This window comes from Mercenaria mercenaria, chromosome 13 (genome assembly GCF_021730395.1).
Source record: "Mercenaria mercenaria strain notata chromosome 13, MADL_Memer_1, whole genome shotgun sequence".
Classification (NCBI taxonomy): Eukaryota; Metazoa; Mollusca; class Bivalvia; order Venerida; family Veneridae; genus Mercenaria; species Mercenaria mercenaria.
Genome location: NC_069373.1, coordinates 45305054 through 45332119, shown reverse-complemented (window position 1 = coordinate 45332119; position 27066 = coordinate 45305054). Strand labels below are relative to the sequence as shown.

Genomic DNA, 27066 nt, shown 5'->3' with positions numbered 1-27066 from the left:
GTCATGAGCATAAATATTTTTACATTAACTTTGGTGTTTATTAGTAAAATTACAAATTTTGAGTAGGGAGGTACCTTCATATTGTGCAATGTAAAATGAAAAATTCGGGACTTTACGTTTGTTTGACATGCCTTTCTCTGATACAGGTTTGCAATATCTATGTTCCATTTTACTTTTATTTTTATAGTAAAAGAAACCAGAAAAAATCAGCCGTCAATGAAAACATTTGATAAGAATTACGCTGGTAAATGACCTAGTCAAAAATATCATTCGTTGCTTTTTATTATTGTTGTGTTTACATTAAATTGCAGATAATATTCACTGTAATTACCAACATAATCGATATAAAATTACTCATATTTTTTTCATTTGTAATTATAATTATCATTTTGATAAAACTTTGCCACAAACTTCATTCTTTAACTTGTAGAATTCCAAAACTAACTGATATATATTTTTTTTTTCTGAAAAATATCTGGAATTCCCTGTTTCGATAGTATATGTGTTTTTGTCATGTGTATTAAACTGTGTATTTTTTAACTCTTCTTATAAAGAAATAAAATACCTTGTATCTTCTTTTTTTTTAAAATCGAAGAAGGTTAAAGATATAAGCAAAAGGGTCGGTTTATCATGTGCGTACAAAAAACTTGTATCTTAATATTTTTTTCAGCTGTTTAATTGTTTCATAACATTATTTGTTATGTATTTGTTCAATGTCTTCTAAATTGTGACGAACAAATATAAATTATCATTCTAAAGCCATCCTGTTGGATACCTTTCTCATGTCATTATATTTTCATTTTGAAATCCATGTTTAAATGTATCCAATATTTATACCAATGTTGCATTTTTATTTATGCAGACTAAAATATTTGCCTTTGTTAGATAAATAATCTTGCAATAAAAAATGATGTCATCGTTTATGTTAAGTAAATACATGTTGTCCAAAATGACTAAAATTCACAAATAAAAAAAATAACCAAAAGGGGTTTCTTGATAAAACTGAAAATATTCGAAATATATTTAAAATGATAATCATAATTCCAGTTTTAATCTACTTGAGAAATTGTTACATAACTAATCTATATATTATAGATCAAATTATTCATTCCAACATTCATTAAAAAATCGAATTACGTAATAATTACATTTAATATGAACTATACTTTTAAGTATTGAATGGCAAAAATTCCTGAAATACGTAAATTGAAAGTTACGCTATACTTGGACACAACTGAAAATTATTCTTTGACGTCCATTCAGGTAAACAGACAATGTATAACAAAATGGCGCGAAAAAAAGTAGTCAAGTATTGGCAGATTCAAATAGTTCTCATTTTTGCTTTTTACAGCTTTTTTTCTTGTTTTATTTCCATTTTTTGCTGAAATAACATGAAAGATTTATATTCGACATAAAGGTAATACTATCATTTTCAAATATGAAATAATGGCATTACAGACTTTGTCATGGAAACTTAAGTCAAACACTACCACTATAATCTGGGGTCTCGATGTTTAGCTAATTTTTCAGTGTGCTTGTTTGACTGATAATATTTTCCTTCAATCAAACTTGACACCCAACTTTCTTATATCTTTATTCAGCACTGACAATACATAGAGAAAATGTTGCAGACATTTAAAATGGGCCTGGTGTGTGCAGCAGTCTTTGGAAGTTTCTCAATTTTAAATATGATATATTGATTATGATATAGAGTAATGAAGACCAGCTGTTTAGCGTATTTATGCTGCTAAAAGTTTACACTCTACATTTCCTTAAAATTGTTAATAGTTAATTGATATGTTTTCGCATTTATTTAATTAATTGCTCTGTATATGTGTTTTAGAGAAGTTATGTCATTTACGAACAGCACAGAAAAGATATGTAGCATGCCTTTTTTATTATAGATATAATATCAAAATGTAAATTATTCATGTCTCATTTATATGATCATTGCGTTTATTATTTTTGCTTTATTATTTTATAGTATAGGAACTGTATACAAGTGTTCAGTACATAGTATTACGTCTATACAATTAGTTGATATACAATTACCTTATAATAATACATTGCTTCTATCAACATTAAAGGGTGTATCATGTCTCGTCGACTTGGAGTTATCAGTGTTACAGTTTGACAACCCACTTGGAACCTCGTACACAGGACAAAATGTCGAAAGTGATAGAAAATGCTGTGATTCAGGGGGAGGTAACTGTCAAAGCGCCGCAGACAAATGTGATGTTTATTTCACAATTTGCATCGGCAGGTCAGTGTCAGTGGACGGAGAACAAGCGTTCTTCTTTTTGTTAAGAACCCGCCCGAGATAATGTCACAAATACTATAAAAAGACATTTCAAACAACCGTTTGCTCTCTAGAAATCAGAGATTAAGATTTCAAAATGTGTACATATACATAAGGCCGTTGCGGATGGTCCGGCTAGTCCGGCCATGACCGAACCACTTTTTTGGCCGAGCATAATATCGGCCGTAATCGGCCGTACCAGTATTTTTGCATTAAATTTCATCTTTTGCTTTGATCAACAGTGCCGAAATATTGCCTTGTTAATGTAATTATCCACAACGAGCGCTATCTGTAACTATTGCCCGCGGTTGTGAAACAACTTCGGCACACTTCGTGTCAGACGTGTCGACCCTGTTTGACTGGATTAATCATAACTAAAAGATGATCCGACGGATCTTTAGGACTATATTCATAGTCGTTACTCAAACTCACACTTGACTCAAACTTTGGTATCACTCAAGTGGACCTCGAGTAGACCTTGAGGGAGTGTGAGTGGAGTGTGGGTGTATTACACCCTTGTGTAGAAAATACCTATACAGAGAGGTATAGATATCGTCAAAAGCATCTCCTAAAAGTGCCTGAAAACATAATATTGAGTTTCCAACTGAACCTAAATGGACACGTTCGGAATTACAAAACTAGGCTTAACAAGTGTTATCATGTACATGTACGTCGAATTTCGGATGTCTGTGACCGTCCTATTACAAATTATCTATGAAAATAAAATAAATGAGCCGTGCAATGAGCATAGTGGCTTTGCGATCAGCATGGATCCAGACCAGCCTGCGCATCCGCGCAGTCTGGTCAGGCTCCATGCTGTTCGCTAATGGTTTCTCTAAATGCAATAGGCTTTGAAAGCGAACATCATGGATCCTGACCAGACTGCGCGGATGCGCAGGCTGGTCAGGATCCATGCTGGTCGCAAAGCCACTATGTTGATTTTCTCATGGCTCGGCTCAAATGCAGTTAACCATTTTAGCATGAAACAAAACATTAAAGGGTAAGACCTTTTACTGATATGTTTCAGCCTCAGTAATGACCCGAAAAACGCAGGGTGTAACGGAACGTCTATAGACATGCAGAAAGATGTATCACACGACGTGTTGAAAATCACAGATAACAGAAACCTGAAACGTTTCGTCAATGTTACATCGTGGACAAAGGTATTTTTTCATAAAATATGTTAAACTACTGGCAGAAACCTTAAGCTAAGTATTAAATGAAGAAAAAATATCATTTTTAATAGGATACATATTTTGTATAAAAGAAATGTTCATTATCTAAATTAAGAATAAATTTCTTGTCATATGAGCCTTATCTATACGAGTTCGCAAAATAAGTGTACACTTTGGTAGGTATTTTCGTACGTTTCAGAACCTACTCTGTTCTAATGGCTATTATTATTAAAACAAGCAAGTATGATTTAGCCTTCCTTTCAGTTATAGCATTGCTGGAGGGTTTATATTAATCAGCAAGTAAATTTTATAGTTTTGTGGCTGCAAAAATAGCAAGCACACGGACATGTTCTACAGAATTACGTTTCCGATAGAATGAGAACATATTAAGCTACCTTTAAAATTACAGATTACAGATCTTTTAAAGTTTTAGGGGCTCCTTGGCCACGTGGTTAAGGTCACTGTTTTCGGATAACTTGTTCCTGTGTGTTCGGAACCTCACTTCTAGATGCAGAAGTCTTTCACGTAAGGAAGTCACGCTGCTGGTTGGCTCTACTAAGGTGCCCGTCCGTGCTTGAAGGGGCATCTGGGGCTTTCTACCAGAGTTGAAATGCTAGAAAATGGCCACAGCACATATGAAATATAATTATGTCGGTCTGGAGGAGATGTGCCGTAGAAGAACATAATTGTTCAATTTGTTGAGAGCAGTGCTATTGTTTGAATTTTTAGGGAAGCACTCAAATGATTGTAAATGTTTTGGACATAGACGAATTGCCAAGTACAAATACAGATCCTCATATCTTTCCTGATCTGATCGATGCTTTCAACAAGACTATTGACTTCGATCCTGCACAGAACTACTGGACAGCGAAGGAGAGAATAGTGTCAATGGTTGGACATGTAAGGTATTGTATAGAACACGAATTTTTAATATGTATGGGTCATTGAAGGTTTTAAAACCACATTTACTGATATGTTACGTAGGTATTTAAAACTTTAGATGAAGTTTATAGAATAAATTGTATTAACAACCAGGAACGAGAGTTCGGCTCTCGACACGGAATATTTGAGAAATCATATAAAAAATGCTTAAGGAAATATGATTTTAAGTAAGTGTAATTTATATACAGAAAAGAGAGTTTTATCAATGTGTCACTGTTGTTATCTAACGGGATATCGAATGTTAAAAGGCTTTATTCTTACTCTGGTTTTGTTAAGATTACTGTCTTACGGTCTTTAGATAGTTACTAAATGTTAGCTTTCTTTGGTGTTGATGTATTGCAAGAGAGCCAAATTGGATTACCATTAACAAAAACAATCTACTGAAATAAAAGGTCTTAAACATATACATTTACACTACAAAGAAAAATGCATATCGTTTATAGCCTTGACATTCGATTACGTGCCTGGTGCGCTGTAGGGTGGTATGGAACATCGTGTGAACACCGTTGTACTGCGGATTCCTTTCATGAATGTACAAGCTCAGGTGCAAAAATATCCCACCAAGAATGCACAGATCCAGGTATTAAACATTTTCATGTTAAAAAAACGTTGATTTAAAACAATATATGATAAAAATCTATAACGCGTCATTGTAGAATACATACTCGTATAAACAGCAAAATCTAGGACGTACATGAAGATACAGATAAAAATAATAAACAGACAATTCAAATTATTTACAAATGGTAAAGAACTTGCCAAACGGCTAGAAATAATTCATGTAATGTTCGACTTTTTAACATGTTAATATCGTACACACATTATTATATAGACTTTAATTCATTGCTTCTCTGTGTATAACTCGGGTCTTTTTGTTGCAAAATAGTTGTTGTTGTTGTCATTTGTTGTTTTTCATAGGTACAATCGTTCTTAGCGTAAGAGAGTCTATTTCAACTCTGCCAAATGCTACCAATATCCAGAGTTATATGGTTGACATCTTAGCAAATTACGCTTGCGTTAAAACAACGGGTAACATCAGCGTAAACATCTTTGAAGTCAGAGAAAACAGGTATTTCATCTATCTCAACTTCTACTAATGTATAGACATGTATAGAAAAGACGTATGTATACACGTGACATAATACCCCACTCACGGTCACATTTTATTGTCACCTGGTCGAAGCTACTAGTACTGTTTTTCACGTCTTTGGTATGACGCGACCATGGTGCGAACCAATGGCCTGAACTCATGTTGAATAAGCGATTTCATACCCAAAGTCAAAGAAATGTAAATATGTACCAGTGATCTGCCTTACACATCTATGCATATGCAGGATGAACTCTACCATAAAAATCGAGGGCATTTCATAATCAATCGATGTGTTGGCAAGCAGTTTAATTGCCATTCATTTTGATATTTCAATTTTACAGAATGTTTCAAAACAAGATTGAGCTTTATTGTGATTCGTAGATAAGTGATGTTTTTTTTCCCTTTATTTTCAGAAATGGTTATGTAGACATTGTTTTCAACGGCTACTGTGACAACATACCGGTCTCTAGTTTAAAATTTACAGAAATGGAGTATGTGATGAACACTGTGAAAACCAGACTGGTTCCTCTGGATGATTACTTTGGTGCCCCTATCAAAACGCCAGCAATAAATTTCGTCCAAGATAATGCGGTACATACCTTTTTATTCTTAACAATTTAGATATAAAAGGAAAACAAACGATGCATAATATAATTCAGATATAATGAGTTTCATTTAATTCATTAATTTTAAAATCACCGTAGTTAATTAAATAAAAGAAGGAACTGGTCAATGCTTTCTATTGCGTACTAATAAAAGCATTGAGATGCCTGGTGGGGCGGATTTTTTGTATGTTTTCCTTTTTATGACTGTGCGCCTTAGTGGTACTCATTGACAGCCGGATGAGGATATAGAAAGTTACATTTTGGCTGTTAAAACGGCTTTAAAAATGCCATGTCATTTATGCAAAATACAATTCAATAAAATCTATTAGGGCACAATTTCTATCTCACGATCAAAAAAAAAAAAAAAAAAAAAATTGTCACCGTGGGTAAGGCTACCACATACATGATCTGAATGGTCAACGTGAAAAGAGAACTGCTTTTCCATTGATGATTCATCCGCGATGTTGGTGAAATGAACTATTTACTGTAACACTGGGAAGTATATTTGACGTACTTAGGAATAAAATAAAGAATATATGATTTTCAGAAGTGTTCTTACACCTCTGGTAGCGGGTAAAACCGCCCTGAAAAACCCAGTGGATATACATCACACAGGAAGATCCAAATTTAGATATTTCAACAAAATGTATATCTTTTGGAATCTGTTAATTAACGACTGAAAAACGATATTTTAAATGGTTTGTTTGAATACTTTTATTATTTTGTGCACTCTCTGCATTTTGAGATTTGATACATGATATGCCAGTCATTTTACTGGTCTGTTCAAATCAATTCTGATTATCAGTTTGATTCGTTTCTACGAAACATGTTATAAATCTTTATCATTATAACTTGATCTATAACACTATAACTAGAATATGGAACAATAAGATTATTTAGTGAAGGCACACACAAAGTGTACATAACAAAAACATGTTTAAGTATTGGCGTCACAACAACAATAATTCTTCTCTTCTCTTCTCTTCTCTTCTCTTCTCTGATAACCTCGTGGCAATTAATGATTTCCATCAGAAATGAGGTATCGAATGTGATTAACAGAACTTTCTTCGAAATCGACCTAAAATAAATAAGTATAAACTAACAACAACCAGAAACAAAACATTGCAGTGCATCTGCTCTATCACCAATGTTTAATATTTATGTTATAATTAAAATGAGCTGCGCCATGAGAAAACCAACATAGTGCGTTTGCGACCAGCATGGATCGAGACCAGCCTGCGCATCCGCGCAGTCTGGTCAGGATCCATGCTGTTCGCTATTGGTTTGTCATTGCAATAGGCTTTAAAAGCGAACAGCATGGATCCTGACCAGACTGCGCGGATGCGCAGGCTGGTCTGGATCCATGCTGGTCGCAAAGCCACTATGTTGATTTTCTCATGGCGCGGCTCAAATAATTATTCGGTATCGTAGAACATTCTCATTCGTTCAACAAATACTGATAATGTTGTTGTTAATATATACTGACTTAGAGAAATACATGTAGCTTTTGAGTAACTTTTTACATGTTTAATATCTTAAGGTTGTGTGACCCATATATTGATACTAAAATATTATTCGCCCTGTCCTTTTTCAGGGAGAAATGATCATTTTAGTCAGAATAGTACACTTCAAACATTTGCTGGTGGGAGACTGTTCGACGAGAACAGATACACGATGTAATCCTACATTTCATATTTCATTTTCATGGACCACGTAAGTCATTTCTTTTAAACTATTTTTGAGAGCAACCTTATAATAATAATATGTAAATGTAACACTAAAAGTTATATTGAAACTGAAAGAAATACTCGTTTTAGATACATGTATTTTCAAGGAAGGAAGGAAGGTAGGTAGGTAGGCCGGTAGGTAGGTAAATAGGTAAGTAAGTAAGTAAGTAAGTAACATTGTTGGAGGTATAAAATAAAAGGGGCATTATAACAATAGCTTTATCTGAGATGCTTACGCGACTCTCGTGATCTAGGCCTAGCAAAATCTACTTGAGTTGAATACACCCTTAGTAAAGGCCATTTATGGCCAAAATGCAAAATAAAGGAAAAAACTCGCAAAGAATTGATTTTTTGTGTAAGTATTACACAAGATGTATGCAACAACATATAAAAAGTATAGAAAAGTATCATGATGCAAAATGTCTATTTTTGTGGTTAAAATGTTTAAAATATTAATGAAACTGCGGATTTCTGGAATCGGCTCATAACAACAGATTTATGCATCTAACGAGGTCCAACTTTGGCACTACATTAGATTGCTATATTGTGCAAAATGTAAACTAATTAGAAATTTAGAAGAAAACAAAATGGCGTCCTAAATCCAATATGGCCGCCATTAAAACGACATTTAAACCAGAATTGTCGTCGATTTTATGTCAAATTGTCTCATATCATTGCTTTTACATATAATAAGCTGGTTATTGTTAGTAACAGTATGCAGTTTACCTAAGATGGAAAACATACTGCCAGCAGGTTCAATACGGGGCAACAGTGAAGTATACAGACAAAATTGCCGAGTCATTCGGCAGTAGAAATTGTCGTAAAGCAGCGATAAATTCCTTATTTATTAACAAAATATATGAGTATGGGTACTTTTCTTTCTTAGTAAGATCATTTCCAATATCATAATCATGGTTTTGAGGCAAAATTACATTAAAAGGTGTTTTCAGTTAATTTTCTTTTTCATTAAATAGGAAAATGGCACAAAAAATATGGTAGATTCAAATAGTCCTCAGCCTTTTTTCTTCCCTTTTTTTGCTCTGTAGAGCTATTTTCCTTATATTTTGCAATTATTTTTCTGAAATGACATGCTTGACATTGAAATAATAAAATGACATAATTTGTCATGGAAACTTATATCATACACCACCACCACAATCTGGGGTCTCAGTTTCAGCTGATTTTGCAATTTGTGTGTTTGACTGAAAATATTTTTCTTGCATCAAACATAACCCCCGCTTTTCTTTGATTTTTATTCAGCACTGATAATATTCTTCAAGAAAATGTAAGTTACAGACATTCTAAATTGGTCCTGATGTGTGCTGCAGCCATTGCAAATATGTCAATTTTATATAGTATAATTCTTCATGTGAGGAAGCCATCCAGCTGGCTTACGGAAGGTCGGTGGTTCTACCCAGGTGCCCGCTCTTGATGAAATAATGCACAGAGGGGCACCTGGGGTCTTCCTCCACCATCAAAAGCTGGAAAGTCGCCATATGACCTATAATTGTGCTGGTGCGACGTTAAACCCAACAAAATAAATAAATCTATATAGTATAAAGACGAACAGCTATTTAGTGTGTTATAACCTTATGAACGACTTGGGTTAATAACAGTCATAGCTCATGGATCATGGATCTCAGCATCACACATCATGTTAAATACAATCGTATAGTAAAGAGAACCAACTATTTGTTAGATCAAGTACTCGTGTATTCAATGTAAAATATGTTCGAATTTGCACCAGTCAGAAACAAGTTTCATAGATAGCACCAGTCAAAGCACACCTCTGATAGGGTATAGATAAGTAGATGATGTACAATGAAGTCATTCTGTATCCACACATCAAGGATTCAACTTATAATATATTCCAGTACCTTGAAAAAAGAGCTGTTGCAGCTACACTGTCAGGGCAGATAAATTATATAAAAATGACGTTTGAGACTAAAGAAGAGTTGCAGTATTGTATTTCGAGCGTTAAGGCCAGCGCATAGAAATGAAACCTTTACGGGATAGATGATAGCAAATACAGGCTGATCATCGGAAATCTGAGACAGAGACGTTTGGTTTGGTCATCGTCTGAGTCAGTAAGAGAACGAGGTTCAACGTTATCGGCGAAGTACTGCCAAGGCATTGGGGTCATTTTAATGCTATATTTTATAGCATATAAGCGCTGAGAATCCAGGAGTTACGGCAATCATACTGAGTTGCAGCTTCATGTAAGAGAACACCGGCTGAACATCTATGCGAAAGGGCACTCGTATGTTGTCGATTCAAAGACATTGGCTGACAGGAACTTCAAAAAAAAAGAAAAAAAGTCTTATTATATAGGAGTTTGAGCTGATTATCATTAGTTGAAGATTATTAGTTTGAAACATTGAGTGATTCGCCTGACCCCTGAAATCATTACAGTCATGAATCATTTAGGCGAGGTAGCCAGAGAAAAAAATATTTATAAGGTTCTGTATATAGTCTCACCAGCTCTACGTTATAACATAGGACAGTCACCATAGCGATTGGACCAATTACATTGTTCAAGATACTAACGGCGTAAGCATTTTCCTGTGTCATATAACTCGTATCCTGATATTTACATATGCTATGTGGAAGTGTTGTTATGATATAGATTTCTATGCTACTGCGAATCGTACTTTAGTAAAATGTATTCAATTAATGTTTTTGTTAAAGGTTATGACACACTTAATAGCTGTTTTTTTTTAATTCTTTATAACATTCACATATTTCCAATGACTGCAGTGCACATCAGGACCTATTTTAAATGTCTGTAACTTATATTTTCTTGCAGAATATTGTCAATACTGAATAAAATGAAAAAGGAATGCAGAATAAATATTTTCAGTCAAACACACAAACTGCAAAATTAGCTAAACAATGGGATCCCAAACTATAGTGGTAGTGTATGATCTAAGTCAACATGACACATTCTGTAGTGTTATTATTTTATTATGAAAATGCTACCTACATGTCAAGCATAGATCTATCATTTGATTTCAGCAAATATTAAAAAGAAAATAAGGAAAATAGCTCTAAAGAGCAAAAAGTGAGGACTATGTGAATCCGTTATTATGCGACTACGATTTTTTGACCATTTTCCTATTAAGTGTCTGTATGCCTATGAGAAAAAACTTTTTTCTCTAAGATTGTGACAGTTTCATTTGAAATGTGTAAATACAAGGTTTTAGTTTACACCAACAATTTCTAAGGTTTTATGGCAATTTCAGTAACGTGTGACAACTCGTCAAATTTTGGCAAAAATAGCTGTCACAACATAATTTTCAATCAGTTATCATAACTGTAGCCTACTTTTGCCCTGTTTTGTCATTTTCTACTGTGATCTGCTACACTGTCGGGGCAAATTACACATTTAAACTGTAAAATATGTTCAACTGTACCTCTAACTACCAGAAATTAGCAATCCTTAGGATACCAAAATGTAGTTTTGAGAAAAAATACTGTGCATACACACAAATACATTGAAAATGTGTTGTTTTTTTTGTGTTTATCAACATTTAAAGCAAAATTGCAATAAATTTATCATCTTTAATCAAATTCTAGTCAAAGTAGACCTTTCCCATCCTCATCAGGTCAAATTTCAATTTTTACCAATGTTCCCTTGTATGTTACAGCACACTAAATAGCTGTTCTTCGTTATTCTATATAAAATTGTCATATTTCCAATGGCTGCAACACACATCAGGACCTACTTTAAATGTCTATATCTTACATTCTCTTGACGAATATTGTCAATGCTGAATAAAAATCAGAAAAATGGGGGTCATGTTTGATGCAAGAAAAATATTTTAAGTCAAACCATTTTAAGCGCCTTTTTCTTTTTCGGGGTCTGTATTGTCTAAATGACCCTGTGGCGGCCATTTTGGAATTGAGAAGCCATCTTGAATTTGTTTAAGATTGAAGTTTGTGTGTCTTCTATGATGCTGGTCATTTTTCACACTATTTGAACTTTGTGAAATGCTTAAACGGTTTTCCTGTGTAATGAGAATTTAATGGCGGCCATCTTGGATTTTGGTGGCCATCTTGGATTTTTTTTAAAAAGTCATGAGCTTAATTTTTTTAAGTTATAATTCTCTACTACCATGCAAAATTTCGCTTTCTTAATAAAAATAATGACATCATTATGGGCCGATTCCAGAAATTCACAGTTTCAATTATATTTTTAAACTTTTTACCCCAAAAATGCATTTTGCACCATGATAACATTCTATACTTTTAGTATGCTGTTACATACATATTGTATAATGCTTTCACCAAAAATCAATTCTTTGCGAGTTTTTTCCCCTTTTTTCATAAATGGCCTTTACTACCTCGCAGATCAAGTTGCTGCTGTTATAATAACCCTTTTTATGTGACTAGCATGTATTGCTTTGGCTAAATACTATGGTGGCATATTTCTGCATACGATAACCAAATAAGTTTCGAAAAAAATGTGTCTAGTTTTCACGAATAACAGAAAAGTTTTCGCGAAAATATAAAAGCTTATTTTCACGAAAACATTTTATTTTCACGAAAATTTTACCTCTTTTTCATGAACGTTTGGTTCATTTCCGCGAAACTTATCTGGTTTTCTTATGCAGAAGTGGGCACTAACGCATTTTTTTCCACTTAATATTTACAGTTCTTTTCGTGAAATGCTCTTATGTTTTCACGAAAACTTTTCTGCTTTTCGTGAAAACTCGAAACTTGTCTGGTTACCGTATGCAGAAATATGCCACCATAGAATACTTTTAAACTGTGTTTCCAGGGCATACGCCATCAAGCCCGTGGTAAAATCTGGAGAACTAACGGACTGTGATGGTGACCTTGTTGACCTTAATAAACATCAGTCTACCGCGAGCACACCCAATTCTACAACGCTCTTTCTTGTGGGGAGCTTACCGGAGAAGATGGTATACGTACTGCACTGTATTATTTTGATTTCTCAACAAAATAAGACATTATAGTAGTATAATTCATTCTATATGAAAGGAATTTGGAAATTAAGATCGTGTTGCATAAAAGTTTACTTTTGTAGTGTATTCAATTACGTTTGTAGTTGCGCCGGAGGTCTAAAAAGAAAGCAGATGATTTTGATTTCGCTACATATAGAAAGTACATATATTTGTGTAAGTTAAAATTAATCAAAATCGTAGGCAAAATGAAAAATATTGTACTTCCAGAATGGTCAAAGCAACAATCTCTATGTGGAGGTCCGTACCAGAGGTTCCAGTACTTCAATGGCGAGACACATATTTCCTTTGTCTGAAGTAATACTTGGGACAAACTTCTATGACTCTTACCCGAAAAGGTTTCAAAATTCAACGACCGGAAACACAACGTATGTTTTTGTAGTGTAGCAAGCTAGTGGACCCGTAATGACACTTGGCAATGAGCTTCGTTTACTTTCTATGTTTTTCTTTTAGAAAATCAAAACAATTTCAAATTGATAAGGAGGTATTTCGTCCTACCTGTGACTGTGCCAACAGTAAGGACATTATCATGTGCACGTTACTTTGTCTGTGCGTCAGCCACTTCTGTACGAATAGCCATGTACATTTTTTTCCCACGTAAACACAGTTTATAACAAAAACGTCCACATTCCACCCCCGTATTGTAAGATGAACATTAATACAGAGAAACATTTTCTGAACTTTGTATAAAAGCCATCCTGTTTTAACTTATTTAAATGATTGTTGATGTACATGTCAGAAATCTGTTGTAGACTGACTCTAGAGGTGATGGCGTGGTGCGGTAATTGTCAGCAAGGTGACGGTTGTCGGAGAGCAGTCACTCAAAAGTGCGATAAAAGTGTGACAGTAATAAAATCCGACTGTATTTGTAAGTTATTCAGATTTAAAACTATTTGAATACATTTTGTACACTTATATGCCCTTACCAGTGTTTCTGCGCCTGTATCAAAGAATTAGTTTTTTTTCTTTGTAGCTTGTTACCTTAATTTATATGGAATGTTCGTCATATTCGATGACTCATAAGTACGGTGACACTGATTCTATCTTTTTATGAGACAGTCGGAAAAAGAGCCACTGATTCTTCCGAAGAAATTATTAAAATATTTTGCAAACCGTACGCAAAAAAGAGATTTTTAAAAATCAAAGCCCAGACAGGACTGATAGCCAGTGCTTATTGAGTTATATTTCAACCGATACATCTGAAGAATCAACATTTCATTGTGCATAGACCGGTCATGATTTGAGCAATGTTGGTAGAGGTCCACTAGACAATGTTACATGCCAAATAGCTAAGCTCTGTGCATTAATGTGGTTGAGGACAAGAATGTTTCTTAAGCTTTTCCCTATAAAACTCTATGTAAAACTAAGTTTAATATCAACCCTTAACCTTTATCATAAACCCAAAACATTACCCTAAACCCTATTCCGAATAATTCGAATGTGAATAATAAAGTTCATAATTATTCTAGAATCCGTTGTTGCTTGTTTTGTTTAAAACAGTAGTCCCCAATTGCTCACACAATCCCACAATACCAAGATGATAAAATAAATATGGGACTATTTTTTTACGTCCAGAATATTTGTGTGATGTGGTCACATAGAAATAGAAGGAAAACTCAAACGACGATAGGTTAAAACTTGGTAGTTGATTTAGAGCTATAGCCAGTTGTTAGAGCACTGGTTAAAATGTGTAATTTAGTGCCACTAAGAAAAGATTGGAAGTGATAATATAGGGTAGATATAAACCGAACGTTGACACACTCGCAATTTAAAGGTTTAAAAACATAGTTCCGTGATTGTTGAGAACCAAATCTATTCCAAAAGTGTCGAGGCCAGTGATAATCTGCTAAGATACACTACAACATTACAATCATTACTTGAACTGATTTACTGTTCACTAACTGCCACTACACATGAAGATATAAGCAAAAAAAATCTGTTTTGATTTCTAACTTACAGCAAATGACGATTGTAAAAATGGCGGGAGATGCGTAGGACGAACTTCCTGTATTTGTAGATCAGGTTGGACAGGCCCAGTATGTTACACGGATATAAATGAGTGTGCACTTGGGGTTTGTGCACATGCCGATTCGTGCACAAACACACATGGAGGATACTCTTGCACGTGCTCAAAGGGGTTTACTGGTAAAAACTGTGATGTTGACATCGACGAATGTGTCACTCAACCTTGCAAACCAGGTTTGGCATGCTTAAATGCTTATGGAACTTACCATTGTATTGGCGTCTGCGCAAACCGTAAAGTAGGTGAAAATTGTAATGGCAGCATTGACTTTTGTAGCAACGACCCTTGTCTACATAACGGAACATGTTCAAGTTCGGCTTTCAATTTTTCTTGCAACTGCAACGACGGTTGGACAGGCTCAACTTGCCAAACAAATGTGAATGAATGTACAAACGCAACTCTGTGCCAAAATGGCGGAGTCTGTAAAGACACACCGGGATCGTTTAACTGCGCATGCCCAAACAATTTCACCGGAAATTACTGCGACATTGATGTTGACGAATGTCTGGATCCTACTACGTGTAAAAATAATGGTACATGTAATAACAATGAAGGAGGATTTTCGTGTAATTGTCCCGCCGCATTTTCAGGGGACACGTGCGAGCAAGATGTAGATGAATGTGCCAGTTTTAACGTCTGTCTAAATGGTATTTGTACCAACACTATTGGAGGATATAAATGTGATTGTTTGTCAGGCTGGGATGGTATCAGTTGCGACGTCGATATTGACGAATGTTTAGATCCTAGCTCGTGCAAAAATAACGCTACTTGCGTAAACCAAGATGGCGGCTATGCATGCAGGTGTCAAAATGGCTTCACCGGAACCATGTGTGAATCTGATATCAACGAATGTGGTAGCAGCCCTTGTCTTAATGGTGATTGTCACAATTCGTTTGGTGGATATAAATGTAGTTGCTACCCGGGTTGGAATGGCGATAACTGCGATATTGATAGGGATGAATGTCTATCTAGAGATCCATGTGTTAATGGCGGCACTTGTGTTAATACTCCTGGTAAGATCCTATTTCAGTATTGCTAAAGGCACGTCTTTTATCTTCTTTATTAATAAAAACCATTTACTCTCGTAATAAATATCTGAATGTTCGGTAATTGTTTTTGCGGTAACTCTCGTTTCCGCCCAAAAAGTTACCTTCCAGCCAGATATTTCTATCCGCGCCTTCAATCAATTAAAGATTCTTATGTTGTTACTTATTTTTTCGGTGTTTGTGATTCGTTTGGATCATTGTATACTCATTGCTTAATGAATACAATTGGTATGCTGTGGATGGATTTGTCATTAGCCTTCTTTCCAAATACGAACTGAAGTCTGTTTTTTGCAATCTTCGCAAAATTTCATGCCAGCGAATTTAAGTGATTTCACAGTACAATATGCTAACAAAAACTTGTCTACCAAAATTTTGTAATTGTTTTTTTTTCTAATATACGTTATTGTGTAACAATGTAGTAACTAAAAAAAAACATGTTTGGTAAGCATATTGTTAGCACGGCGGCGTTTTTAATCGCGATTTCCGCCGTTTATAAAGTTATCGTTGAACTCAGAAGGAGTTCGATAATCGGTTTATCGAACAAGTTTACACAATGTTTTCGTAAGGGTCTGTTTTTATTCGGTATTCTGTTCTTTATAGGTAGCTACGGTTGTAACTGTACTGAGTACTGGACCGGAGATCACTGTCAAACTGACGTGAACGAATGCGTGGAAAGATACGCTTGCAATTATAACGGAAACTGCACTAATTCAGTAGGCAGTTTTAGGTACGTTATTGCCAGACGTATCTTGTAATGTTATTCGTACTTTAATTCTTCTGTATTCTCATTTTATTTTCTTCATGGAAGGTAAAAATCTAATTAATATAACAGAAACACGATTAAAATCTTAAGTAGAACTAATGATATGTACAGAGTATATAAGTAATTCTAACACTGTCTGAATATTTCCCTATTAAACAAAGAAGCTATACAGCACATGTACTATTTGTACGTCACAGCTATCAGTGCGTCATAGCATTGAAAGTCATAATGGCGCGCTGGAAAAGAAAACCACACAAAATGGGCAAACATTTGGTGAATATCTTCAAAGTTTAGAAAATTATCGTTGTCAACGTGTTAGAATCAAAATAATATATCACAAACAGTGATTTGCTCTTGAATAAAATCATTGGTTTTCATTTGGATGCGTATTATTATATAAAATGTATAATTCCTTCGCATCTGAACTCCAAACTCCAAACAATGATTTTATCCAAAGACAAATCACTATTTTTGATAAAAAGCAGCTCATATGACTGAAATAATGTGTTACTATGAAACAAAGTCACTATTGTTTGCATGTTACAAGGATTACGTCATAGCGCCAAACGCCATAGCGGCGCGGTGGCACAAAACTAACAAACATGCACATGTTTGCTGGATGTCGTCAAGGATGTAGATGATACTCTTTGGTATCTTGTTACATTTGAAAAAAAATCAAACAGTGATTTTCCCAAGAGTAAAATAATACAGGATCTCAGTGTTCTTAAAGCGATGACTTATTATTTGAGGTAATTGACATTCTTTGCCTTTCTGGGGCCGTTAGATCTATTTATATTTTGTAAGCTACTTTAAGAGCCCGTGCTCTCCAAATAGGAGTTATAGTTTCAGTCTTCCCCAAATGTGTCGTTGTCTTTCTATGCCATACTACAAACAGATGAGATTCCGATGCTAAGTGTGGAGACCAGTTCATAACCTCGTATCCTCATCGGTCATTTTTAGCTCACCTGTCACAAAGTGACAAGTTGAGCTTTTGTGATCGCGCGGTGTCCGTCGTCCGTCCGTGCATCCGTGCGTGCGTCCGTGCGTGCGTCCGTAAACTTTTGCTTGTGACCACTCTAGAGGTCACATTTTTCTTGGGACCTTTATGAAAGTTGGTCAGAATGTTCATCTTGATGATATCTAGGTCAAGTTTGAAACTGGGTTACGTGCCTTCAAAAACTAGGTCAGTAAGTCTAAAAATAGAAAAACCTTATGACCTCTCTAGAGACCATATATTTCACAAGAATTTCATGAAAATTGGTCAGAATGTTCACCTTGATAATATCTAGGTCAAGTTTGAAACTAGATTACGTGCCATCAAAAACTAGGTCAGTAGGTCTAAAAATAGAAAAACCTTGTGACCTCTCTAGAGGCCATATATTTCAAAAGATCTTCATGAAAATTGGTCAGAACATTCACCTTGAAAATATCTAGGTCAAGTTCGAAACTAGGTTACGTGCCTTCAAAAACTAGGTCAGTAGGTCAAATAATAGAAAAACCTTGTGACCTCTCTAAAGGCCATATTTTTCATGGGATCTGTATGAAAGTTGGTCTGAATGTTCATCTTGATGATATCTAGGTCAGGTTCGAAATTGGGTCACGTGCGGTCGAAAACTAGGTGAGTAGGTCTAAAAAATAGAAAAACCTTGTGACCTCTCTAGAGGCCATATATTTCATGAGATCTTCATGCAAATTGGTCAGAATGTTCACCTTGATGATATCTAGGTCAAGTTTGAAAGTGGGTCACGTGCCTCAAAAACTAGGTCAGTAGGTCAAATAATAGAAAAACCTTGTGACCTCTCTAGAGGCCATATTTTTCATGGGATCTGTATGAAAGTTGGTCTGAATGTTCATCTTAATGATATCTAGGTCAAGTTCGAAAGTGGGTCACGTGCCATCAAAAACTAGGTCAGTAGGTCAAATAATAGAAAAACCTTGTGACCTCTCTAGATTCCATATTTTTCATGGGATCTGTATGAAAGTTGGTCTGAATGTTCATCTTGATGATATCTAGGTCAAGTTCAAAAGTGGGTCACGTGCCTCAAAAACTAGGTCAGTAGGTCAAATAATAGAAAAACCTTGTGACCTCTCTAAAGGCCATATTTTTCATGGGATCTGTATGAAAATTGGTCTGAATGTTCATCTTGGTGATATCTAGATCAAGTTCGAAACAGGGTCATGTGCGGTCAAAAACTAGGTGAGTAGGTCTAAAAATAGAAAAACCTTGTGACCTCTCTAGAGGCCATACTTGTGAATGGATCTTCATAAAAATTGGTCAGAATGTTCACCTTGATGATATCTAGGTCAGTTTTGAAACTGGGTCACGTGCCTTAAAAAACTAGGTCAATAGGTCAAATAATAAAATAACCTTGTGACCTCTCTAGAGGCCATACTTTTCATGGGATCTGTATGAAGGTTGGTTTGAATGTTCATCTTGATGATATCTAGGTCAAGTTTGAAACTGGGTCAACTGCGGTCAAAAACTAGGCCAGTAGGTCTAAAATTATTAAAATCTTTTGACCTCTCTAGAGGCCAATTTTTTCAATGGATCTTCATGAAAATTGATCCGAATGTTCATCTTGATGATATCTAGGTCAGTATCGAAACTGGGTTACGTGCGGTCAAAAACTAGGCCAGTAGGTATAAAAATAGAAAAACCTTGTGACCTCTCTAGAGGCCATATTTTTCATGAGATCTTCATGAAAATTAGTGAGAATGTTCACCTTGATGATATCTAGGTAAAGTTCAAAACAGGGTCACGTACCTTCGAAAACTAGGTCAATAGGTCAAATAATAGAAAAAACTTGTGACCTCTCTAGAACCATATTTTTCAATGGATCTTTATGAAAATTGGTCAGAATTTTTATCTTGATAATATCTAGGTCAAGTTCAAAACTGGATCACATGAGCTCAAAAACTAGGTCACTATGTCAAATAATAGAAAAAAACGACGTCATACTCAAAACTGGGTCATGTGGGAAGAGGTGAGCGATTCAGGACCATCATGGTCCTCTTGTTATTTTATGCATGCCAAAGGAATGAGTTATATTCTGGGGTTCTTTCAAAAGTCTACAATTCATGGTTTGTTTTGTTTGGATTGAACGTGACATCAAACATATATTGACTTTCGAAGATGGGAGAAGACCACCCCCGCCCCACCCCCTCTCCTGACCGGAGGTGTCCTCCGGCATTGTTTCATGTACGGGCCGTAAGCAATCGATGGCATCCTCAAATATAAGACGTCTACATCCCGAACGATGTTTCAAACCCACAGTAATGAGAAGCAAGTGATATATTCGAAGCTAACGACCCTTAGCCACTTGGCCGTGGAGACCGTTACTCTCAAATTTATAATCTTAGACCAAGGTAATCTGTTGTCAGTTGAAATAAGCAACTTAAATTGATTTTTACCTTTTAGTTGTTCTTGTTTCCGCGGATGGATGGGAGACACTTGTAACGATGATGTGGACGAATGTCTCACGCAGGTCTGCAAAAATGGCGCCACATGCATAAATAATGATGGAGGGTATACATGTAGCTGTCCGAGTAACTGGGGCGGGGATAATTGTACCAATGATGTTGATGAATGTAATTTGTATTCCCCATGCAAAAATGGAGGCACGTGTAAAAATAGTATAGGAAGCTATAAATGCGCATGCCCAGCAACGTGGACTGGTATAAACTGCACCGATGACATTGATGAATGTCTTTTAGCGAACCCATGTCTAAATGGCGGAACTTGTAACAATACAGACGGATCATACACATGTAATTGTCCATCCGAGTGGACAGGTCCTAAATGCGAAAGCGATGTTAATGAATGCCTTTTACTGAAATGTGCACACAACGGTAGCTGCTCTAATACTAACAATGGATATGTCTGCACATGTACCGCCGCGTGGACTGGTCCAACTTGTGCTGTTAATGTTGACGAATGTTCTAAATATAGCGGAATATGCAGTCACGGTGTTTGTAAGGATTCTGTCGGAGGTTACCATTGTGATTGCATTAACGGATATCAAGGCCAGAATTGTTCAATAGACATTAATGAGTGTAGTGCATCTGATGTGTGTAAAAATGGCGGTACTTGCGAAAATACGGTAGGTTCATGTATTTGTCATTGCCCGAAAGGATGGTCCGGAAAAAATTGTACTGATGATTTTAACGAGTGTCTGAATAAAAACCCTTGCCATAATGGCGGTACTTGTGTAAACGTTAAGGGAAGTTTTCGTTGCGCTTGCAACGCAGGATGGACTGGAAAAACCTGTGAAACAGATTTTAACGAATGTATTAAAATACCGTGCTTAAATGGTGGAAATTGTATCAATACACCGGGCAGTTTCCATTGTGATTGTGTAGAAGGGTGGGATGGAAATATCTGTCAATCAAATATAGATGATTGTTCAGCGGTCAAATGTCAAAATGGTGCCAAATGCCAAGATTTAGTGAATGATTATACATGTGTTTGCACGAACGGTTATACAGGAAAAGTGTGCGACATTAACATTAACGACTGCAAGCCAAATCCTTGTCAAAATGGCGGAAAATGCCATGATCATGTCGGATATTATGAATGCGTCTGTCCGAAAGGATGGGATGGACGTGTGTGTAGTGCAGACGTTGATGAGTGTAAGGATCGGCCATGTCAAAGAGGGCAAGCGTGTCATAATAACCAAGGCAGCTATGCGTGTATTGCGGATCATTTCGGATCTCTGTCTACTCCCTCATCTACTACCCATGTCCAGGCACCAAAGATAGTAGGTAAGTATTCAGTATTGTTTTAGAAAATTGATTTTATATCCATAACACGAGGAAAGTTCTATTTCCGTAATGTAATTGTGAAATCCTGTGAAAAACGATTTTGATCAATTAGATGAAGCAACGACCACCTATGTTAGCCACGACTGTTACAATGAGGGGAAATTGGCTTATGCAGTTATACATGTATATGCATTAGAGAATATTTCTGTATTAAAAATTGTAACAATAATACAAAGAAGTAAAATTCATTTTCCGTGATTTTTGTAAATATATTTTCTTTGTTTCAGATATTTTCTCGTTGCAATTCACTGGCCCGGTATCAGACGCACAAAGACCGCAAGTAAAGACAGGAATTACTACACTTCTTCAAAAACTAACCTGCCGAGACTCCAAAAATGTATTCGTTTCACTTGTTCACAATTCCGTAAACACGTTAGTATATATTTATACTACACTGCCGTATGATATTCGAGCGACAAAAATGCACAAACTATGTCGTTTAGTTCAAGTCTATATCCATGTTATAGCTTGGTAAAATGCAACTCACCGAAACAGAAAAGTCAAAGAAGCAGTCTTATACTGTTTTAGGTCTGCAAGATTTTTTGTTGTTCTCGTTTAGCTGGTTCACACGATTTATTTGAAGATTTTGTTTTTCTGAAATCTCTAAATGTGAAAACAAAAACACCAGAACTGAACAACGTCCCATTTCATAAACATACTACATTATGTTTTTAAATAATTTGGTATCAGTATGCATTATAAATAATACATGTATGAACTGTACTCTCAACTGAGAATAACCAGTACATATAAGTTTTGTTTTGCAGTCCAAATATCGTTGAATTTCATGCCCAGTGTGATGGTCACCACTTAACGAATGCGGAAGTGAACTCGGCTATTCGGACGTTTTCGGATAATACCCTCGCACAGTACTTCCCTGTTCAGCTGGCAAACACAAATAAAAGTCCAGAAAAACAGGTATATTTTAAAGGGATTTGTTTACAGATTATGTATATAAATGAAACCCTTTTTCAAAGCGTGTTGTAATTGCACTTTGCATCTGTTTGATGTAAGAAAATATGATTTGTTATAACGAAAAATCAACATTTTGCATGTGTTTTAAACAAGTATTTAATTCTAGTTTGTATGTTTCAGTTCTTATTTTTCTATATAAAACATATATACTATACAATGTATAAACAATCTGTGTATTGTCCGTAAGTATTGACCTGGCACTCATTAATCTTCACCAATATTTTCGGGCGTTTTCGTTAATTTACGCAATATTAGTATCCCGAAAGTATCTACATTACTAAAGTAACATGTAAAGTTTATCGATGACACGGTGGCGTAGAGGTAACGTGTCTTACTTCCACGTTCGTTACCACGGGCTCGAAATCACTTACGTGAATAGAGCTTTTTTTTTTTAATTTCTTCAGTTTAATGTAGTGTAATGTTAACGTTTATATTATTTTATGTATCACATTTCATGAATTTTAATTCTTTTCTCTTGTATTTTTTTCTGGAACGCTGGTGACAGGTAATTTGTCTTTTTATCTAAGATACTTTTAAAACAATTTTATTCCACTTTTTACAACGGGTAAATATGATTACTTCTAATAAATGAGCCATAAATATCACGATACGTTTGATCAAATGAGTAGTATTCAGTCTGCATATAAACTTTTTGGGGAAAAACGATATGGTCAGACGTAGGACTCGAACCCACAATCCTGATATTGGCAGGTAAACGCTTTGTCCGCACAGCTACCTGCACATGTGACAATATATCAGTTAGGAATTATATATGTAATATTTAGTTATATCGCTATTTTATTTTCGTACACCGAAAATTAATAAGGGAATATTCATGAGTGCCAGGTCAATATTTACGGACAATACATGAATATATTGTTATCGTCTTAGTGGAAGCAACTTTAACGCTGAACTGACTTTTTTTAGAACAAGATAGGCGCGTGATCTCGTCAAAAAATGTCACAGGGTGAGAAACATGTGCAGTCAGCCGGGGGCTCGTACCCGAGACCCCTCGCTTACAGAGCGAATGTTCTACCGGTTGTCTCCCCTAACGTGACAAAGTCCGTACCGTGACATAGGCAGTAATACATTTTGCTTGGTCTTTTATTTTTCAATGCACTAATGTGAAAACAGAATAAACGAATGAACAAAGTAACGCATAATTGAGCCGTGCCATGAGAAAACCAATATAGTGGCTTTGCGATCAGCATGAATCCAGACCGGCCTGTGCATCCGCGCAGTCTGGTCAGGATCCATGCTGTTCTCCAACAGTTTCTCTAATTGCAATAGGATTTGAAAGCAAACAGCATGGATCCTGACCAGACTGCGCGGATGCGCGTCTGGTCTGTATCAATGCTGGCCACAAAGCCACTATGTTGGTTTTCCCATGGCACGGCTCATATTATAACAGGCTCAAATATTAACCAGAATGCACAATTCCATGTAATTCCTTTTTACGTTCTTAAATCTCATGCAGTATAGTATTTGAATAGTTTTTTACAAGAATAAGTAAAATCATAAACTTAAAAAATCTAGGCGATGCTTATCGAACGAAACCTCTAGTGCATTATTTATAATTTGAGCCAATTGCTGTAATTTACAATTCAGAGTCAATCGCTTTGGTTGTACACGCCAGCCTGACTGCACGGAAGGGCAAGATTCTAGTACTAGTCTTTTTTCCCTTTTTTAACCTCCTAACGTCTTTCTTTCTGCACAACAGTTTGTGTGTATTCATATATTTTGCAGTTTAGGGTTTAAAGGTTTAAGGTATTTTTATCATAACTGTTAGGAAGCACTAGGTGGACTGAGTAGCTTAGGAAATCTGACAGCCGTACTTTCTTTAACCTCCCACCCGTGTCCATAATGTATCAATATTAAACGTTTGCTATAATTGCAATTGATGATGATAAAACTGAAACATACATACAGTATCTTGTAAAAAAAACATGCTTGGTTTTCCATCGCCGTTTTCCCTCTTTACATGTCAACGCATACGGTTTTGCATAAATAAATATATTTGTGTATAATATTGTTGAATTATTATGTGATTTTCCTCATATTTTCAAAATGTTGAACTGCTGCTTAAAATGCGTGGACATTCTGCCTGTAAAACAGAGGTATCCTTTATATAAACTCTCAGCACAAAATAAGGAAAATGTTACTCTACATTAATGAATGGATTGCTACATGTCAAATTTAAAGGGAGTGGTGATCTAGTGGATCTAGTGGTCAGGGCGTCGATAGCTCGTTCCGGTGGTGATGGATACGAGCCCGACCGGAGCCACGACCTTCTCATATGACACCAGCACTGGATTTTTTAATTAGCGGAAACGAGAGTGGTTGAAACAAGCACGAAGCATTCATTACAGTCTAGCTAAATCGGATTAGTATAAACTAAACTATCAACCTTGAATTGAGAGTTAATTACACGTCTTAAATAAAATGATAGTGTTTTAATGCATGTATTATTATATTATAGACTTGGATAGCCTCTCATATACCTACAGTAGCATGTGCTGCCGGCGGTGTTGTGGTTCTGGTTATCGCCATTGTTGTTATTGTGCGCTGTAAAAGGTACCTATATTTTTTTAAATCATATATTTGTCATTAGTGTCAAAACCTTGGACGCTTATTTGAATAATGTGTCGTCTTGTACAAATCTGAGAGAAAAAAGCAACCGGTGTCTTTCATGATAAACGGATTAAAATCCTAAATGAGTTACTTCATCCTATATGAAATATAATACAGTCTGTAAGAGAATCTTTTGGATGTATAGAAAAAACGACAAAGCCTTACACGTGGACAGTGTGCTGTTTCGACTGGCTGTTTTGCCAAGCACTGTTTATTCATAATGAATAAATTACATGGAATATACAGTTAAGATATTTATCAATTTTAGAAAGAAACCAGAACCAGATATATTCAACAAGGAAGTGGTAGAAGAACTTCAAGATATGGACGGAGAAGCAACTATTACTATCCGAAACCCAGTGTACGACTCACTGTATGCTCCACAGACACAAATATAACATGGATGGGGCATGGGGTTTCCAGGGGTAGCACATAGATTTCAAGGAATTACACGTTTAGAGGACACATCACACGAAAACTTTTGTTTATAAATGCAGTTATAGAAATATTAAGAACGGAGGTGACGCATTGTTATGTTCTTGGTTTTAGTCAACTTAGTGCACGTTTTCTTAGGTTTAAAATGCTTTGTGGAAGATTAAAGATATAAACTTGTACACTGATTTATCAAGTAAACTATTATAGTAGCACCGAGGATCAATTTATAATTTTAGATTTAATAGTTTTGCATTTATTGTTCAACCATAACTACACAATGTTAATTAAATACAAATAATTTTGTTACGTACACGTGGTATATGATAATATTGTAAAATATGTTATTTATTTTCATATTTCAAATAAAATATCTTCCGTTACAACACTTTTTGCCTCCATCAGCAGCAACAATTTAAGGATGCGTTGTCAAATTAAAAATGTTATAGTGTCCTTATAAAATTGTCAACCGTTTCATTAAAATAGAAGGCAGTTAAACGATGTTTTACTCGGAGTTTAGCCTGCTAGTGGCAAGTGATTTTGCCTTTGCGGCAAGTGCAGACCAAGGATGTGATCATGGTCAGCACTGTTTTGCTATTAAGTCAGTAAATATTTAGTAAACACCCCTTTGAATAATAAGTGGTACTGCCCAAATGGAATGATGAACCAGTCCATTGTAGAAATTTAGCAGGGTAAAGGTTAAAGATATTTACTTTACAACGGCTGCGGACTCCCGTCAGAAAGACTGGACTTTGTAATGTATATGTAATAATCTGACGGATAATTATGTTAAACCTTTAACGTAATTGTTTTGAACGGAAAAAGGAGTTTTTCATAAACATGTAGAAACGCTGTGCATTCAGTACACATCCAAAATTTTGGAAGAAACCGACGTTATAAGAAGCTGGTTTAACATAGACCCCAATAATATACAGAAGGCTAGTTAACATATTCGGTATCCACGCTAACAATGACTCGAGCTCGACAATTCTTTTACCGTCCGCATTTTCGTTTGGTTAAATTGTGGCCACATTGTGACCTTCTTGATTTCCTTGGACGATCAGCAGATTTTTATGTCGGGTTAGACTGAAAATTAGTGTCTAGAAAAAAAAAACAATTATTGAGTTTTGTTAGTGACCCACAACTAATATGTGTGGGCCAGTACTTTAGAAATGGGGACTACACTAACGCTTTGCCCTCCCAAAATCCCATCATATATATTTTAAATACCGACACCACACATTTCAGGTCACTAACAAAACCCATAATTAATAATAGTAAGTTTCCCGCATATAGGGGGCTCTGTGACCGAGGGTTAAAGTCGCTGACTTCAAATCACTCATCGATGTGGGTTCGAGTCTCATTGGGGCGTTGAAATCTTTGTGTGAGGAAGCCATCCAGCTGACTTACGGAAGTTCGGTGGTTCTACCCAGTAGCCACTCGTGATGAAATAATGCACGGAGGGGCACCTGGGGTCTTCTTCCACCACCAAAGCTGGAAAGTTGCGATATTACCTATTATTGTGCCGGTGCGACGTTAAACCCAACAAAAA

At 35.7% G+C, this 27066-nt stretch overlaps 1 protein-coding gene across 1 annotated transcript; it reads left to right on the top strand.

Moving 5' to 3' along the window:
* LOC123528474 (neurogenic locus notch homolog protein 1-like) lies at positions 1–25847 on the top strand. The gene is made up of 18 exons (XM_053521681.1): positions 1–146; positions 2088–2263; positions 3327–3462; positions 4204–4379; positions 4860–4996; positions 5335–5485; positions 5920–6097; positions 7706–7824; positions 12619–12763; positions 13034–13191; positions 13576–13691; positions 14783–15859; positions 16493–16619; positions 20074–21416; positions 21704–21848; positions 22244–22394; positions 24931–25025; positions 25351–25847. The coding sequence occupies exons 1-18, from the start codon at positions 96–98 to the stop codon at positions 25478–25480; spliced, it is 4611 nt and encodes a 1536-aa protein (XP_053377656.1). The 5' UTR covers positions 1–95; the 3' UTR covers positions 25481–25847.
* The last annotated feature ends 1219 nt before the right edge of the window (positions 25848–27066 follow it).

Coding starts and splice junctions, on each gene's coding strand:
- LOC123528474 (XM_053521681.1), top strand. CDS start 96: ATGAAAAATTCGGGACTTTACGTTTGTTTGACATGCCTTTCTCTGATA. Junction 12,764..13,033: donor GGAGCTTACCGGAGAAGATG/GTATACGTACTG, acceptor TTGTACTTCCAG/AATGGTCAAAGCAACAATCT. Junction 25,026..25,350: donor GTTATTGTGCGCTGTAAAAG/GTACCTATATTT, acceptor TATCAATTTTAG/AAAGAAACCAGAACCAGATA.